Raw genomic sequence first — 17504 nt, forward strand, 5'->3', positions numbered from 1 at the left:
ACCTTTTTCAAGCATTTCAAAGTTGGTTTTCATTAAATCAAACCCTGTTTTCACGGTATTTCAAACCTAACAAAAACCCAATTAAAGCTCTAATTGATTTTGGAAAATTCCCCTTAATCCTCTTAGCTTATCTCTAACACTAAGAAAACAAAGTTTATTGCAAGATTATCTATCTCTAATATTCACTTTTCAGTCCATCTATTAAGGATTAAAGCTTAACTTAATGAGGGCCCATTCATCAAGCAAGGCAACAAGCTCACAAGCAATAAATCAAAATGTAACAATACTCATTTAAATGGCTAAATCAGTTCAAAACCACAATACAAAGCAATATTTACAAACCCATCTCTAGAATCTCAAACAACTACTCACTAATCATAGTTTCAAGACAAACCCAAATATATAAATGAAGAAATAATGGAAATCTAAGTTAAGGAATAGAAAAACTCAGAAGAGTGCTGCAGAATCTGCTGCTGGATGAGTGCAGAACGAGCTCCTGCAGCTGCTGGAAAAGATGGCTTCACGTGATCCCTCTTTCTCCCTTTCTTTCTTGCCAAAATTGCCTCCCTTCCTTCTTATGGAAAGAAAATGATAAAGGGGACTTTATATAGGTGAGGGGACTGCCCTAGAATGGGTAAAAAGGTGGAAGATTCCAGAGAAAGTGAGGTATAAAATCAGAGTAATAGAAATGCCACATCAGCCATTTCCAGTAAAAACGACATAAGCTGAATCGGTTGTGTCGAGGGTTGTGTCGCGGGTTGTGTAGCTCTCAGCCTGAATATCTGACGATCGACACAACCTGCGACATAAGCTAATTCGGTTGTGCTACAGGTTGTGCAACAATCTGCCTGAATATCTGACGATTCGACACAACCTGCGACATAAGCTAAATCGGTTGTGCTGCAGGTTGTGTCGCTCTCGGCCATTTTTTTACTCAACTTCAAAAATTTTTGCAATTCAACTCTAATCTCCTCCAAATGGCTACTCTAATCAAAATACATCAAATTTCTCTAAATTTAACCTACAAAAAAAATAAATTCCAAAAATTAAACTAAGAAATGTGAAAATTGTAAAATTGACTAAATATATACTAATATCTATAATAATAGCTATGAACAAGGGTAAATTATGTGCAAAAATTATACCTAAATGATGATCTAAAATGCATGCATCAAATTCCCCCATACTCAAACTCTTGCTTGTCCCCAAGCAAAATTTCATTAAAACTCATTTGGAAGGGAATAAAATCAGTCTTTGAAAATACAAAAATCACAAATCCAAACCACCAACTTACCCCTAGCCACCAACATTCCAAATTCCCACCAGCGAAGCACAAAGAATGAAGCAATCACTCTCAACAATTACAAAATAGTTAAGAGTTAACCAATCAACCCAAGCAACAAATACCAACCAGCTACAAGAGTCAATTGTGCCAAAACAAACCTAAATGAAATAGATAGCCAATGTGTCTCAAATAGATGGTGAGTAATGTATGGAAGATTATATTGCCAAACCCATATGCAAGCATAAAAGATCTAACTCTACTAATGTAACAAGCATTTTTCAAAGAATCATTAGGTCTTTTTAAGGGTTGTAATGGGGTCAAAATAGGGTAAAATTGTGTTAACAAAGAAAGGGAATAAGGAAAACAAAATATGAGAATAATATTAATCATGAAACTCAAAGTGCATCCTTTTTTTTTTTTATCAAGAGGAAAGAAATTCACAATGAACCTCAAGTGCTATCACAATAAAGGGACTACTTTTATAATATATATTTTTTTGTATGCGTCCCTATTTCATGTCACACCCAAAATTACCTTTGGGATATTTTGGTGACCATTTTTTTTTATCAACTTTCCACAATTACTCTAGCACTATTCAAGATGTTTCAATCCTCCAATTTTTTTTTATATCATTATTTATTTTTTTTTATGCACTTAATTGCTAAAATATTATTCTCATAATAGGTGGTAGTGTTTAGGTTTAATGGCTAGGTAAATGATTTGGGTTCCAAAGAAATTAGGGAATTAAGGTTCAAGGGGGTTTGCAAGGGTTGAAATGAGATTAAGGTAGGTTAAGGCTAAATGTGAGGTTTAAAATATGAAGAAATGCCTAAATCATATTCTTATCAAATGCAAGTTAAAAATTTTGCTTTGAAAGATCTAAGATACTTGTTCTAGGAATGGTGAGACGACAATGACCATTTTCTTCCTTAAAGGCTTATTCGGACACTCAAAACTCAAAATAACTAATCAGAATCTGCATACCTAGATGAATGTATTAATTTTCAGCTATTAAGTAAGAGAAAGAATAATGCTTAAGACTTTGTACCCAGCTGAAACTTTCATTCCACTAACCATCTAAAGGCAAGTTGGATTGCTTGAATAAGTGGCTTATGGAATTCAAAGACTGGTTTAAAAATCCAAAAATTTTAAGTGAATAAATGAAATGCATGAGTGTGTAAATGTATAGTCAACCTATATGTAACTAAGTATGCATAACTAAATGTATGAAGCTATATGCAAGTGTATGTATGTGAATATGTACAAGTATGAAGTAATGAATGAGTATGTCACTATATACAAGTAAAAAAGGAAAAATAATTTTGCAAAAAATTTACCCTCTCCCCCATACTCAGAATGAACATTGTCCTCAATGTTAAAAGAGTGCAAGGAATGGGATAATTTGGCTATATGTGCAGAAAATGGGTGGCTCATATGTGCATAAAGAATTATTACCCTGTTGCATAAGCGATAGCACAACTTGTGGTGAAAGTGACACAAGCTGAGATGAGAATTGTTACCTCATTGAAGTGCAGCCAATTTAATTAAGTAAAATTTGGACAGCTGCTGCACTCATTGCAAAAGAAACAGTGTAATGGAATCCATTAAATCAATTAAACTCAAAAAGTTGAAATAGGGAAGTTAAGCTAAAAAATATAACCATGAAGTGTAAATCCGAAATAGTAAATCAAAGCAAGTGAGCAAAGTGCTAAAGATTCAAAAGACAAATATACTTTATGAGGAACTAAAAAAAAATACTGAAGAAGTAAATGGTTCAAGTAAAATAAAGACAACACAAGCAAAATATTAACTAAATAAGTTCAAAACATTAATTAATTAAGCAACGAAATTAAAGACATGAAATGTAAATGGAGAATAAAAGCTGGTCAGTCAGGTATGAGAACTCCTTTGCCCTTGCCATCTTGAGGAGGTGGTGGTGCATTTGGTGGTTGCTGTGGAGAGATGATGCTCAAAATCATTGCCTGGTTCGTTTCGATCTTCTCCAGCTTAGCTCACATGACTTTCAACTCGTCTTGCATTTCAGCACTTCTATCCAAATATATGTCAGCTAAATCTCGTAATGTCTGAAAAGAGACATCCGTCATTTGCCGAAAAGAATAGATCTCATCACTGAGATTCTCCATGAATGTCAGAAGAGTTGCTATGGATGGTCCAGAAGCTGTTGATGAAGCAGGTTGGGCAGCTGGTGGAGCCTAGCGTGAAGGTTGTGAAAAAGGCTGCTCAGATGGTCTCTCAGATTCTGAGGAGGAGCTAATTGCAGTGGGAGAACTAGGTGGTGGTTCTGTTAGTGCAGGAATCTCATACAGCTGGGTAGCCTCATTTTTGATACAAAATTTTTGGTTGGCCAAATGAGGTCCATCCAAAAATAGCAAACCAGTTGGAACAGCAGCACACTTGTGAACTTGAGGATTAAAGCCAAAATAATGTGCAATGGGTGTGACCAAACCTCCAAACACAATGTTGCCAGTACCCCTAGTAGTCTGGCGGATCACATGACGGCAAAAATAGTAACCAGGTGAAGCTTTTTTACCAGTTTTTGCACACCACAAAAAGAATAAATCATACTGAGACATTGTGGCAACACTAGTTCCCCTTCCTAAAATTGTATTTGCAATTAATCTCTGAAGCAATCTCAAGGCATGATTCTCAATCTTGGAGGCCTTACTATGCCTCGGTTTGAAGGTACCTGCTGAAGGTGCAATTTGCTGCCAAAATTCATACCCATTATAGTCCCTTTGGCTAGTAGGTATTTTGAACAAACCATCAGGTGGAAAGCCGAATATATGGTGAAAATTATCCATAGACAGCACCCTATCTTGACCAAGGCATCTAAAATTGATTGTCAAGTCATTATCCAAGGCATTTTTATGCTCACTAGTGGACAGGGAGGCCATAAATTCCTGCACTAGAATGGGGTAAACCAGTTCCTGTTTATGTGCAAATCGCACCCAACCTAAAGCATCTAACAGAGTCTGCATTTCATCATATATCTTCAAAGATTTAAGTGTAGACACATCCAAATACCGAGTTTGAACCATTTTTCGAGCTTCGACTCTTGCCTTGTTTCTTTTCATTTCGGTAGTAGGTAATACCCAATGTCGAGTAGCAGGCAAAGAGGAAGGAATTGCAAAGTTACCTTTAGATGTACCGAGGCGCTTGACCACCGATTTCGGGATTCCACGGCGGACAGCAGGTGCAGCAGACATTGGGGGCGGAACTGGGAGTTGCTGTGTGGCCGGTTCGATCGCTTCCTCTTGACGCCGCCTGTTGATTTGTGTGCCTTAATGCTCTTTGCCTTTTTCTTCTTGTATGTGGCGATCGGTGCATCACCAGAATGGGCCGCCGGTGAGTCGGCATTCAGGGGTGGGGTGGTTTGGGGCTGCGGCGGCTGTGGGGAGTGGGGAGGTGAGTTTTCGAAAGATAGTGGGGAGTCGGGCATGGTGAAATGGAGGGGCTTGATCGAAAAAGAAGGATAATGCAGAGAAGTAGAAAAGGAAAGAAAGAAAATGGTGGTTTAGAAGGGGGTTGTGGAGGTGACGATGAGGATGAAGATTACGGCGAAGAGAGAGGGGGGGAGTGTCGGGGCTAAGCCGAGAGGAAGAAGGAGGGTTATGGGTTTACGGGTTATGGGCTTGGGGTATGGGGTTTAGTCAGTTGGGCTATGGGTTATGGGTTTTAGGTTTGGTTTCGGGCTTGGGCTTATGGGGTATGATTTTTAGGGCTTTGGGTAGCTGCTGGCCCATTCTGGTGAAGGAAGTTTTTATCCTGCAAAACAAACAGGCGACACAAGTTAGAACAAAGGATACCGGTTATGTCGGAAGTTGTGTAACAATTTGCCCAAAAATGTGCCTAGCGAACATAAGCGGTGACACAAGCAAAACCGGTTATGTCGCAGGTTGTGTAACAATCTGCCCAAAAATGTGCCCAGTGAACATAAGCGGTGACACAAGCAAAACCGGTTATGTCGCAGGTTATGTAATCTGCTGCACAAATTTGACCAAATTTCATAGCACCTAAAAATTTGAAACAAATTAGATTTCAAATGATTAAACCTTCATAACATGAATTCTAATTGTTCAATTTGTCATGTTCATCAAATACTCATAAAAAATAATTTTTCAAAGCACCAATTCACACATCCAAATTCAAATAATTTTCCTTTTAAACCAAGATGTCAAGGTTTGGAAAAATTTTCTCTTAAAATTAAAAAAAAGGGCAATGAATCCAGCAAGATCCACCAGCAAATACTCAACAAAAGAAAGATAAAAATTATAAGTAAACAAATTTGAAACTAAAATTTAAAGCTAAAAATTTAAAGCTAACACTAAAATAAAATTTTTATGCTCATTTGCTTGCAATGCATTGCATCCCATCTGCACAAGGAAATTAGAACAATGTTAAACTCTGAATAAGGAGTATATAAAAAAAAAAAAAACTAAAACAAATATATATATGAAAGAAATAGAGAATCAATGAAAAATTGTGAGTTATGCCAAAAAATGCTAAGTTTAGGTCTTTATCTTGACCATACTCACTCAAGATTTTATAGAGAATGAGAGAGATAGCAAGTTGCTATCTTCTCAATTGGCTCACCAACTGAATAGTGCCTCAACTTTTGCCCATTTACCTTGAAATTACCAGATTTTTCACAAAAAATTTCCACAGCACCATGAGGTAAAACTTTCACAATTTTGAATGGACCTGACCACCTTGATTTTAATTTTCCTGGAAAAAATTTTAACCTTGAATTGAATAAGAGAACCAAATCTCCTTCTTTAAAGTCCTTTTTCTTGATATGCTTATCATGCCATTTTTTAGTTCTTTCTTTATAGATCCTAGCATTTTCATAAGTATCAAGTCTCAATTCTTCTAACTCATCAAGTTGTAAAAGTCTTTTGTGTCCAGCAGCTTGTAAATCAAAATTGATTGCTCTAATGGCCCAATAAGCTTTATGTTCTAACTCTACGGGCAAATGGCATGATTTCCCAAAAACTAACCTATAAGGTGTAGTTCCTATGGGCGTTTTAAAGGCTGTTCTATATGCCCAAAGAGTGTCATCTAATTTAAGGGACCAATCTTTTCTGGACTTATTGACAGTTTTCTCCAAGATTTGCTTGATTTCTCTATTTGTGATTTATACTTGGCCATTTGTTTGAGGGTGATATGGTGTGGCAATCCTATGCTTTACCCCATACTTTCTCATCAATTTTTCAAATTGGTGGTTGCAAAAATGGCTACCACCATCACTGATTATGGCACGTGGGGCACCAAATCTAGTTAAAACAAATTTTTTCAGAAATTTCATCACAACTTTTGCATTATTGGTAGGTGTAGCAATAGCTTCTACCCATTTAGATACATAGTCCACCCCTACCAAGATATATTTATTCCCATAAGAAGATGGAAATGGCCCCATGAAATCAATTCCCCACACATCAAACAATTCAACTTCTAATATGGACTGTTGGGGCATCTCATCTCTCTTGGAAATGTTGCCTACCCTTTGGCACCTATCACACTTGCTTACAAGGTCTCTCACATGTTTAAACATATTAGGCCAGTAGAAACCTGATGTCAAGACTTTTTCAACAGTTTTTGAGACACTAAAATGACCACCATATTCAGAGGAATGACAATGGTAAATAACATCATGTATTTCTTCCTCTGGTATACATCTCCTAATTATTCCATCATTACATCTCCTAAACAAAAGAGGTTCTTCCCAAGAATAAAATTTAACATCATGCAAGAATCTTTTCTTTTGCTGCCAAGATAGATCAGGTGGCAAGACACCACAAGATAAGAAATTCACAATATCAGCAAACCATGGAAGTGCAGATTTCAACACATACAACTGCTCATTCATAAAAAATTCATCAATTGGCACAATTTCATCATCTTTATTTTCAGTTTTTATCCTAGAAAGGTGATCAGCCACCACATTCTCAACACCTTTTTTATCTCTTATTTCCAAATCAAATTCTTGAAGTAACAAAATCCATCTAATCAACCTAGATTTAGCTTCTTTCTTGCTCATCAAATATCTTATTGCTGCATGATCAGTGAAAACTATTACCTTTGAGTTGACCAAATAAGAACGAAATTTATTGAGTGCAAATACTACCGCAAGGAACTCCTTTTCAGTTGTAGCATAATTGACTTGAGATTCATCAAGGGTTCGGCTTGCATAGTAAATGGCATAAGGTTTTCTATCTTTTCGTTGGCCAAGGACAGCTCCAACAGCAAACTCGCTTGCATCACACATGATTTCGAATGGCAAAGTCCAATCCGGGGGTTCATGATAGGAGCTGTTGTTAATGCCGTTTTCAACCTGCAAAAAGCAACCATACAATCTTGATTAAAATCAAATTTAACATCATGATTCAAAAGATTTGTTAAGGGTTTAGCAAGTTTAGAAAAATCCTGAATAAATCACCGGTAAAACCCGGCATGTCCAAGAAAACTCCGCACTCCTTTGACAGTGGTTGGAGGGGGCATTTTTTCAATAATTTCTATTTTAGCTCTATCCACTTCAATTCCCCTATTTGAGATCAGATGCCTTAAAATGATCCCCTCTTGGACCATAAAGTGGCATTTCTCCCAATTCAACACTAGATCATTTTCAACACATCTTTGCAAGATTTTAGACAAATTAGTCAAGCATGAATCAAAATTAGTGCCATATACTGAAAAGTCATTCATGAAGACCTCCATAATTTCTTCAATAAAATCAGAAAAAATGGCCATCATGCACCTTTGAAAGGTTCCAGGCGCATTACACAATCCAAATGGCATCCTTCGATAGGCAAAGGTGCCATAGGGACAGGTAAAGGTAGTTTTTTCTTGGTCATCAGGATGGATTAGAATTTGAAAGAAACCAGAATATCCATCTAAATAACAAAAGAATGAATGCTTGGCTAATCTCTCTAACATTTGATCCATAAAAGGAAGGGGAAAATGGTCTTTTCTTGTAGCATTGTTCAACTTCCTATAGTCTATGCACATTCTCCAACCTGTAACAGTTCTAGTGGGTATCAACTCATTATTCTCATTTTTAACAACTGTCACCCCACCTTTTTTTGGTACAACATGCACAGGACTCACCCACTCACTGTCAGAAATGGGGTAAATAATTCCAGCAGCTAGTAATTTTAGGATTTCCTTTTTCACAACATCCTTCATTGTAGGATTTAATCTTCTTTGGTGTTCAATGGAAGGTTTACTATTTGGCTCTAGGAAAATCCTATGCATACAAACTGTTGGACTAATTCCCTTTATATCATCAATTGCATAACCCAAAACTCTTCTATATTCTCTCAAAACTCTCAACAATTTTTCATTCTCAATATCAGTCAAAGATGCATTAATTATAACAGGATATGTTCCATTGGGTCTAAGAAAAGCATACCTGAGGTTGGAAGGAAGAGGTTTAAGATCTACCTTTGGGGCATCCTCTACCTTTAATGATGGTGGTTTAATCTCCAAATTTTGCACTTCTTCAAGCTGAAAAATTGTGGCTTCAGGATGTGGTGGAGAGCTCTCCAAGTGTTGTGCAAAAGCAGCTATGTTGTGATTGTCATCATCAATGCTCCCACCATGGACTAAGCAATTTTCAAGAGGGTCTTGTGGATAGCTTTTTCTGAAATGCTCTTGAACAATCTCATCAATAATGTCTACCCGCAAACAAGACTCAACTTCTTCATGTTTCCTTTTCATGGCAGGATTGATGTTGAATATCATTTGATCATCTCCCACTCTAAGTGTCAATTTCTCACCCTTTACATCAATTAATACACCAGCTGTTGCCAAAAAGGGTCTTCCCAATAAGATAGGAACTTTTGTGTCTTCTTCCATATCTAAAATGACAAAGTCCACCGGAATGTAGAATTTCTCAACCTTGATAGGCACATTTTCTAGAATGCCTTCTGGATACTTAATTGAATGGTCAGCCAATGAAAGATACATGTTTGTGGACTTCAACTCTCCCATATTCAACTTCTCATATATTGAAAGAGGCATTAGGCTGACACTAGCTCCAAGGTCACATAAGGCATTTGCCACACAATTATCACCTATATGACAAGGAATGGAAAACACACCCGGATCTTTGAGTTTGGGAGGTAACTTCTTCTGAATTATAGCACTGCATTGCTCTCCCAAGTTGATGGTGTCATAATCTTCTAGCCTTCTCTTGTTGGAAAGAATCTCCTTCAAAAACTTGGCATTTGGGATAGTGCCTCAGTGAATGGCACATTGATATACAACTTCTTTAGCACTTCAAGGAATTTGCCAAATTGTTTGTCTAGCTTATGCTTGATGAATCTTTGAGGGTAGGGAAGGGTGGGCTTGTAAGGTTCAGGTGGGATGTTTGGTTTCTCTCCCTCATCTTGCTCATTTTTGCTTTCTTCTTCTTTTTCATTTTTCTTGCTCTCAATTGAATTTTCTTCTTTTGTGCTCTCTTTTTCTTCTCTCTTGTTTTCATTCTCTTGACCAACTTTCTTACCACTTCTCAAGGTTACAACCTTACATTGTTCATGAGGGTTTTGTGGTTGGCTAGGTAGTTTCCCATAGGAGTTGCTTCCTGATGAGCTTGCTTGTTGAGCCAATTGAGTCTCCAACATGCGGTTGTGGACTTGTAATTGATCCATGGTTTGTCTCATGTGTTGCATTTCTTCCTCCAATTTGCTATTCATCTTGCTTTGTTCAGCAAAAAATTTTTCCATCATGCTTTCCAAGGTTGGCTTCGGTTCATGAGGTGGAAGGGATTGTTGTGCTCTTGCTTGATATCCAGGTTGTGGTTGCCTTGTGGGCTGAAATTGAGGCCTATTTTGCTGCATATACTGTTGGTTATGAGCATAATTTGAGCTTTGACCTTGTTGAGCAAAAGTTGCTTGTGGTCTCCATGTTGAGTTGTTCACATTAGAGTAAGAATTTCCCATAGGTTTCTATTGATAACCTCCTGCATAAGCAGCTTGTTCTTGCAAATAATCATCACCATAAGAAGAGTAATCAACTCCACAACTTTGGGTTCCATCTGTGAAGGCAACTTGTTGCATAGTTGTAGGAGTTGAGGTTGTTGCCTTTGTGCAAAAATCACTAAAAAGCTGAGTCAACTGGTCAAATCTTGCATTCATGTAGCTAACTGAGTCAATTTCATAAATCCCAGCCTTCTTTGGCTCAAGTGCTCTAGGATTTCCCCACAAATGGGTATTATGAGCAATCTTCTCTAATAAATCATAGCATTCTTCACTTGTCATTCTCATGAAATCTCCTCCTGCTTGTGAATCAATTGTGTTTCTTATGGCTGGAGTAACTCTGGTGTAGAAATTCTGAACAATCATCAATTTCGGTATTTCATGATGAGGACATTGCCTTTCAAGCTCCTTAAATCTCATCCAAGATTCATACAAAGTTTCATCGTCCCTTGGTTTAAAAGCTACCATCAAATTCCTCAAATAAGTGGTCTTCCCAGGTGGGAAAATTTGAGATAGAAAAGCTTGAGATAGCTGTTCCCAAGTAGCTATAGTAGCTTGTGGAAGTGAGTCATACCACTCCAATGCTGAATCCCGAAGAGAGAATGGAAATAAGGTGAGCCGAATCACTTCATCTGAAACTCCAGGCTGCCTTTGTGTACCACATATCATCAAAAATTTCTTCAAATGAGAATGAGGATTTTCAAGTGGACTACCTCCAAATTGTGAATTCTGAACCATTTGAATGAGACCAGTCTTTAACTCAAATTGATTAGCTCCAATAATAGGTCTGTTATCTCTCACATCTGCACATCTAGGAAAAGCATAATCTAACATGGATCTTCTCTGAGGATCATTTTGATTAACAACTTCATTCTGCCTATTTTGCTCATTTCCTCCATTATTTCTACCAATAGCTCTATTTTGATTTTCCATATTTTCAATTGTCTCCTCTTGCTCAAATCTTTGTTGTTCTTCTTTTTCTGCTTCTTTTCTTATCTTGTATTCCTTTTTGTTGGCTCGACAGAATTTTTCAATTTCTGGATTGAACAACAATTCAGTATCACTTGTACTTTTCGATCGTCTCATAAACAAGAAAAGTACCTGAAAAACACAAGGAACAATAGTGAAAATAAAAGAAAATAAAAATTCTAATCAGCTTAAAATAATTAAAATCCAACTTAAAAACAAACAATTCCCCGGCAACGGCGCCAAAAACTTGATACGGTGTGTCCGCAAGTGCACGGGTCACAGTAGTATAGTTTTAAAAATGATATCGATCTCACAGGAAATTGTGCTTAAATTGGAAATAAAAGTATAAGCTAATTAGAATGACAAAATTTAAAAGATATTAAAAATGAAATCTAAAAATTAAAATTGGTATTTGAGGAATTTAAACTAAATCAAACAATTAACTAAATTAATTAAACTAGATTACCAAGATTTAAATTGAAATTTGCTATTTATGAAATTTGGAGGAATTAAATCTAAATTCAATAAAAATTAAAGTGATTCTAGAGATTGGATTTTCAATATTGTTTGCATGTGATTTATCCCTAATTTAGCCAAACACATGAGAATTGCAATTTTGAGGGAAATCAATTCTTAAATTTTTGAAACCTTTTTCAAGCATTTCAAAGTTGGTTTTCATTAAATCAAACCCTGTTTTCACGGTATTTCAAACCTAACAAAAACCCAATTAAAGCTCTAATTGATTTTGGAAAATTCCCCTTAATCCTCTTAGCTTATCTCTAACACTAAGAAAATAAAGTTTATTGCAAGATTATCTATCCCTAATATTCACTTTTCAGTCCATCTATTAAGTATTAAAGCTTAACTTAATGAGGGCCCATTCATCAAGCAAGGCAATAAGCTCACAAGCAATAAATCAAAATGTAACAATACTCATTTAAATAGCTAAATCAGTTCAAAACCACAATACAAAGCAATATTTACAAACCCATCTCTAGAATCTCAAACAACTACTCACTAATCATAGTTTCAAGACAAACCCAAATGTATAAATGAAGAAATAATGGAAATCTAAGTTAAGGAATAGAAAAACCCATAAGAGTGCTGCAGAATCTGCTGCTGGATGAGTGCAGAACGAGCTCCTACAGCTGCTGGAAAAGATGGCTTCACGTGATCCCTCTTTCTCCCTTTCTTTCTTGCCAAAATTGCCTCCCTTCCTTCTTATGGAAAGAAAATGATAAAGGGGACTTTATATAGGTGAGGGGACTGCCCTAGAATGGGTAAAAAGGTGGAAGATTCCAGAGAAAGTGAGGTATAAAATCAGAGTAACGGAAATGCCACGTCAGCCATTTCCAGTAAAAACGACATAAGCTGAATCGGTTGTGTCGCGGGTTGTATAGCTCTCGGCCTGAATATCTGACGATCGACACAACCTGCGACATAAGCTAATTCGGTTGTGCTGCAGGTTGTGCAACAATCTGCCTGAATATCTGACGATTCGACACAACCTGCGACATAAGCTAAATCGGTTGTGCTGCAGGTTGTGTCGCTCTCGGCCATTTTTTTACTCAACTTCAAAAATTTTTGCAATTTAACTCTAATCTCCTCCAAATGGCTACTTTGATCAAAATACATCAAATTTCTCCAAATTTAACCTACAAAACAAATAAATTTTAAAAATTAGACTAAAAAATGTGAAAATTGTAAAATTGACTAAATATATACTAATATCTATAATAATAGCTATGAACAAGGGTAAATTATGTGCAAAAATTATACCTAAATGATGATCTAAAATGCATGCATCAGTCAGATATCACGATGCAGCTCTTTTTGTGTTCCTTAATTTACTCTTTTAGTTTGACCGGTGAAATGGGAATTTGCTGTATCTAAGGCTCAAGTTGCGCCTTACTTGCCCGTTTGGATGTTGAGAATCATGATTTGGTACTGTAAATCAAAGGATTTTCTAGTCATTTAAACTGTACAATCTTCTGCTGCATACGTGGGTGCAGTAGACGTTACTCAATCTCCTCAGTGTTCTGTGTGCTCGCTAATGTTCACAATTATAGACTTGTTACAACGCCAGTAACTATAACATTAACATGTGTTATATAGAAGGGATAAATTTTGACAATAGTTCCTGAATTTATTTAATTGTAATATTATAATATCTCAATTTAAAAATTTAACATAAAATCTCGTCAATTTTTAAATTTTATATAGTAAAATCTCTCTAACTTTCAATTATCAATTTTTCACTTGAATGCTGGCCTGAACAGTTTCAACATGAAGCTTAGTCAGTATTTCTCTTTTCTTTCTCAAGCCATGTATAAATTGAATCATTTTTTCCTTTATAGACATAATAATTTTTCATGTGTAAAAAGAATAATTTTACACTTTATATGAGAGAGGAAAGAGAAATATTGACTAAGTACTATGCGGAAGCTATTTACGTTATTTTCTAGCTGAAAAATCAGTAATTTAAAGTCAAAAAAATTTTATTATACAAAATTTAAAAATTTAGAAAATTTTATGTTATATTTTAAAGTTAAATGACTATAATGTTATAACTATATAAGTTCAGAAACAGTTATTGAAATTTAAAATAATTACTGAACCAGCTCAGAATTGCGCATCCAGATTCAACCCCAAGTGCTGTTCCTTTTTTTTGATGGAAAAGTCCAAGCGCTGTTTCAAATCTAACAGTTTATATTTTATAAGACAATTCAGAGAAAACTCATCTTGATATTTGCTTTCAGCCACGAGCAAGACAAAAAACTTCATTTATCCTGCAAAAGACGGGAAATTGTGACTGAGTGCAACTGAGTAATTCTGCGATTCTCTGGCCTCAGAAATTTTACTTTCGTCCTGAGTTTTGCATAAAACTTTCCATGAACTAGCTGCTGAATAAACATGGCTCACGTAATTCAAGATTTTTATGGAAAACAAATGCACTTGCGGAATCTTTTAGATAATCTTCTACATCTTTCTATAATTTGCTCGCTAAGGGCAAGTCAAATCCTAACCTTAGTACACCCGCTGTCACAAAGTTCTAGTACTCCAGACATTCATTTGCCCACTTACCCATAAATTCAAACTGAATACTGTAAAAGCAAATAATGTAATCAACATCCTTATGCTTAAATGGAGGCAAGGTCCCATCTTTCTTGATTTGAAGCAATCTTCGAAGAACGATCTAAGCCGTACAAAAGGGAGATGATTCATTTCAAGACACAAGAAAAATGTATGCAACAACAGTATTTGCTCATTGCAAACTGCTCTAATTATTGCAATTACGGCTTTACAAGTTCAGTTTGCCAATCATTCCAAAGGGCATACTTTCTCAAATGCTTGCTGCTCTTTGCGACACAAATCAAATTCATTTGTATGGTAATACATGCAACCAACGTAAGCATCCATCTCTTTTGTGCACCTCTGGTGAAGATCTTTCATCCTGCAGCACCAAACATCTCCGAATTCAGAAAATGCAAGCAACTATTCTTTTGTGCATGTGTGTGGTTGTGACCTTGTGTGATGCAAAAAGTTATTGGATTCCTGTGCAAGCTTAATTTAATAGAAATATTATATAAAAAATTTTTAGTTCACAAATGTATAGTTGATTGCATTACACATTTCCGAGAATTTAACCCAAAATCGTTTAGAATAGAGAAAGAGAATCCATATAGCCGACCCCAAATTCTTGGGATAAAGGTTGAGTTGAGTTGAGTTGAGATGTATAGTTGATTAACATGTGCATTTAGAATTTTAACTCATTACAACCCAACCAAAGTTCAATCTTAAATTGGTTGGAGTTGGCACATGATCACAACCATAAATCATGTAAATTTACTGTAGACTACGAAGGAAACATAAAAGACAACCAGAAAATGGAGAAGGAAAAAACTTTGCAGTACAAATTGCTCAACAACTTCATATACAGGAACAGAATGACATTTGGAGTATCTACTCTCATGCAGAAATATTGTTCAACCAAACTACATATACAGGAAGAAGCATGCTGTTCGGAGTATCTGCTGTTCCACAGGATGGCCAGGATAAATGGCCAAGGTATTCAAGAATGATAATATACTAAACAAACACTAGGGATGAGAGAATTTCCCCCCACTCTTTATAAGAAAGTGTGGAGAAAATACAATTTGTAAGTAGTTTTAACCTGCTAGCATATGCATGGAGGTAACTTATGAAGAAAGAATGAAGTGTAATTCACAAGTCCCTAATTTTGCATTAAGTTCACATTGCATTGGAATTTGGAAGGGGCGCGTTATTGGGGAGGGTTAATGTGACATAGAAACTTATGTTACTGTGTGTGCAGTCGAAGGCCAATAAAAAATTCTGATGGACCCAAAAGAGAGGAATTCATCAATTGGATGTATTGCTTAAAACAGTGTGGATCATGGACTTCAAAAAGCTACAAATAAAAACTCTAGTTCTTATGACTTATTAAACATAGACTCTATCAAGTTGGCTTTAAATGTTAATTCAATTATCAGAATGTTAAGGTTTCTAAATCCTTAAGAAAATGAATAATTGATATGATTGCCTTGAGTAACTACGCTGAGGATCCCAAAATCAGCAACCCAAAAAGCTCATCAAATCCATACATTCAAAATTGTTGGTACTTGGCCATCAGGTTAAACATCATTTAAGGTCCAACGTCCAAGGATGTGAGTGTGAGGCGGCAGCTGAACCTTGTCACTACATAATATATTATATAATTAATAGTCCAGCAATAGTCTAGATTATGAGAGCATATTGTTTAGTGCTATCTTTCTCACAGCCACTACAACTAGATTAAAATGGATGTTAAATTCATTATGGCAGCATTTTTCCAATAGAGATGCTGCAAGCAAAAAGACTACATAGACATGACTTAACGATTTGATGATCTTAGGGAATGTCAAGTATGATTTTGCAAAACTAGGAATCTTTAAGTTATCAATGGTAAACACTTAAAACTCATGAATTCTATGGCTCAAATTTAAGATTTAACAACAATGTGTTTGCTCTACTGCAGTAATGATGACAATAAATTCAATGTATCAATAGATATATGATCATGTGTGAATTTTGATGTTCTAAGGGGAAAAAAAACTAATTTGAAAGAAACAATCAAATAGCTGCAATTTTAGCTCCAGGAACAATTATCAGCCAGCCAAATAGTCAATGTTAAATGAAGTGATCATTCTTATGTGATGTCTGTATAAATAAAAGCAACCTTGAAAAGCTGACACCTTTTTTAAGATAAGAATCAACTCATCAAATCAGAATCATGAACAAGACATTTATGTCTGAATGGGCAAATTGGAAAAAGAAAACCAAGAGATAAGAGAAAATGAATGTTAACTGTTAAGTCACCCCTAAAGCAGAAAAAATCTCAAGTGAACGAATCAAAGACCTGGTTTTACTTATTGGTCGGAATCGCACCACAGTTTCAGCAACTGAATAGAACCCAAAAAGCAGAAAGAAAAGAAGAAAACTTCACAATCTAACAAAAAGGATTTTCATTTGAGCTTGCAGTACAACACTTCTTGAGGCCAGCCAAACAGAAATGCACAAAAAAATCTATAAAACAATCGAAAAGTAATCATTCAATTCTTGAAATACTGAAATTTACTTTAGACACCATATAATTAAAATGTATAACAATTAATAATGCAAAATGAGCTGCATAATCTGAAAGAAAAAAGAAAAGGAAAAAATAGCACAAAAATATTAGATTGCTTACAGGCCAAGGACGCAGCGAGTGACTTCCTGGCCTTTATCAAGGCATTTCTCCGGGTTCGCATCCTTCTTCTTGCACTTGAGAAAAGCCACATTTTCCTGTAAGCATCTCGTCGATATGTGCTTTGATGACGCCGTCAACACCGCCGATGTGGGGATCGGATTACCCGTAGCGTCCACCGCACTCGCCATCTCTAACCGATTCTAGAAACTCTAATGGAGGAAAAAACATAAATTTAATTGACTTCTCAACATTTCCCCATTTTATCAGTAAACAAACAGAAAATATAAAAGGTTTCAAAAATAAAATCAAATTGATAGAAATTTTTTCTCTTTTTTTCCTTTCCTAGATTAACTGTACCTCCTCGTCGCTACTGAGAGACGGAGAAACAGCCTCTCGAGTGATGGAGAAGAGAAAGGAAACGAGATCGTTCAGGTGCTAGGAAATCAGGGAAAGGGAATGGACAATCCTAGTGTGCGCTAAGGGGTAGAGGAATAGGATAACACCTATT

General features: G+C 36.0%; 1 protein-coding gene and 1 non-coding gene across 2 annotated transcripts; one reads left to right on the top strand and one right to left on the bottom strand.

Annotated features, from left to right (window-relative positions):
* Positions 1–10657: 10657 nt before the first annotated feature.
* Positions 10658–10764, top strand: LOC131174311 (small nucleolar RNA R71). The gene has a single exon (XR_009144559.1). It is a non-coding gene; the product is annotated as a small nucleolar RNA R71 (small nucleolar RNA).
* A 3573-nt stretch (positions 10765–14337) lies between these two features.
* Positions 14338–17504, bottom strand: LOC110670921 (NADH dehydrogenase [ubiquinone] 1 alpha subcomplex subunit 8-B). Its single transcript, XM_021833238.2, has 3 exons — positions 17354–17504; positions 16997–17205; positions 14338–14704 (listed from the first exon to the last, which is right to left on the bottom strand). Exons 2-3 carry the CDS (start codon positions 17182–17184, stop codon positions 14572–14574), a joined length of 321 nt encoding a protein of 106 aa, XP_021688930.1. The 5' UTR covers positions 17185–17205; positions 17354–17504; the 3' UTR covers positions 14338–14571.

Source organism: Hevea brasiliensis, chromosome 15 (assembly GCF_030052815.1).
Source record: "Hevea brasiliensis isolate MT/VB/25A 57/8 chromosome 15, ASM3005281v1, whole genome shotgun sequence".
Lineage (NCBI taxonomy): Eukaryota > Viridiplantae > Streptophyta > Magnoliopsida > Malpighiales > Euphorbiaceae > Hevea > Hevea brasiliensis.

Coding starts and splice junctions, on each gene's coding strand:
- LOC110670921 (XM_021833238.2), bottom strand. CDS start 17,184: ATGGCGAGTGCGGTGGACGCTACGGGTAATCCGATCCCCACATCGGCG. Junction 14,705..16,996: donor ACTCGCTGCGTCCTTGGCCT/GTAAGCAATCTA, acceptor TTGGTGCTGCAG/GATGAAAGATCTTCACCAGA.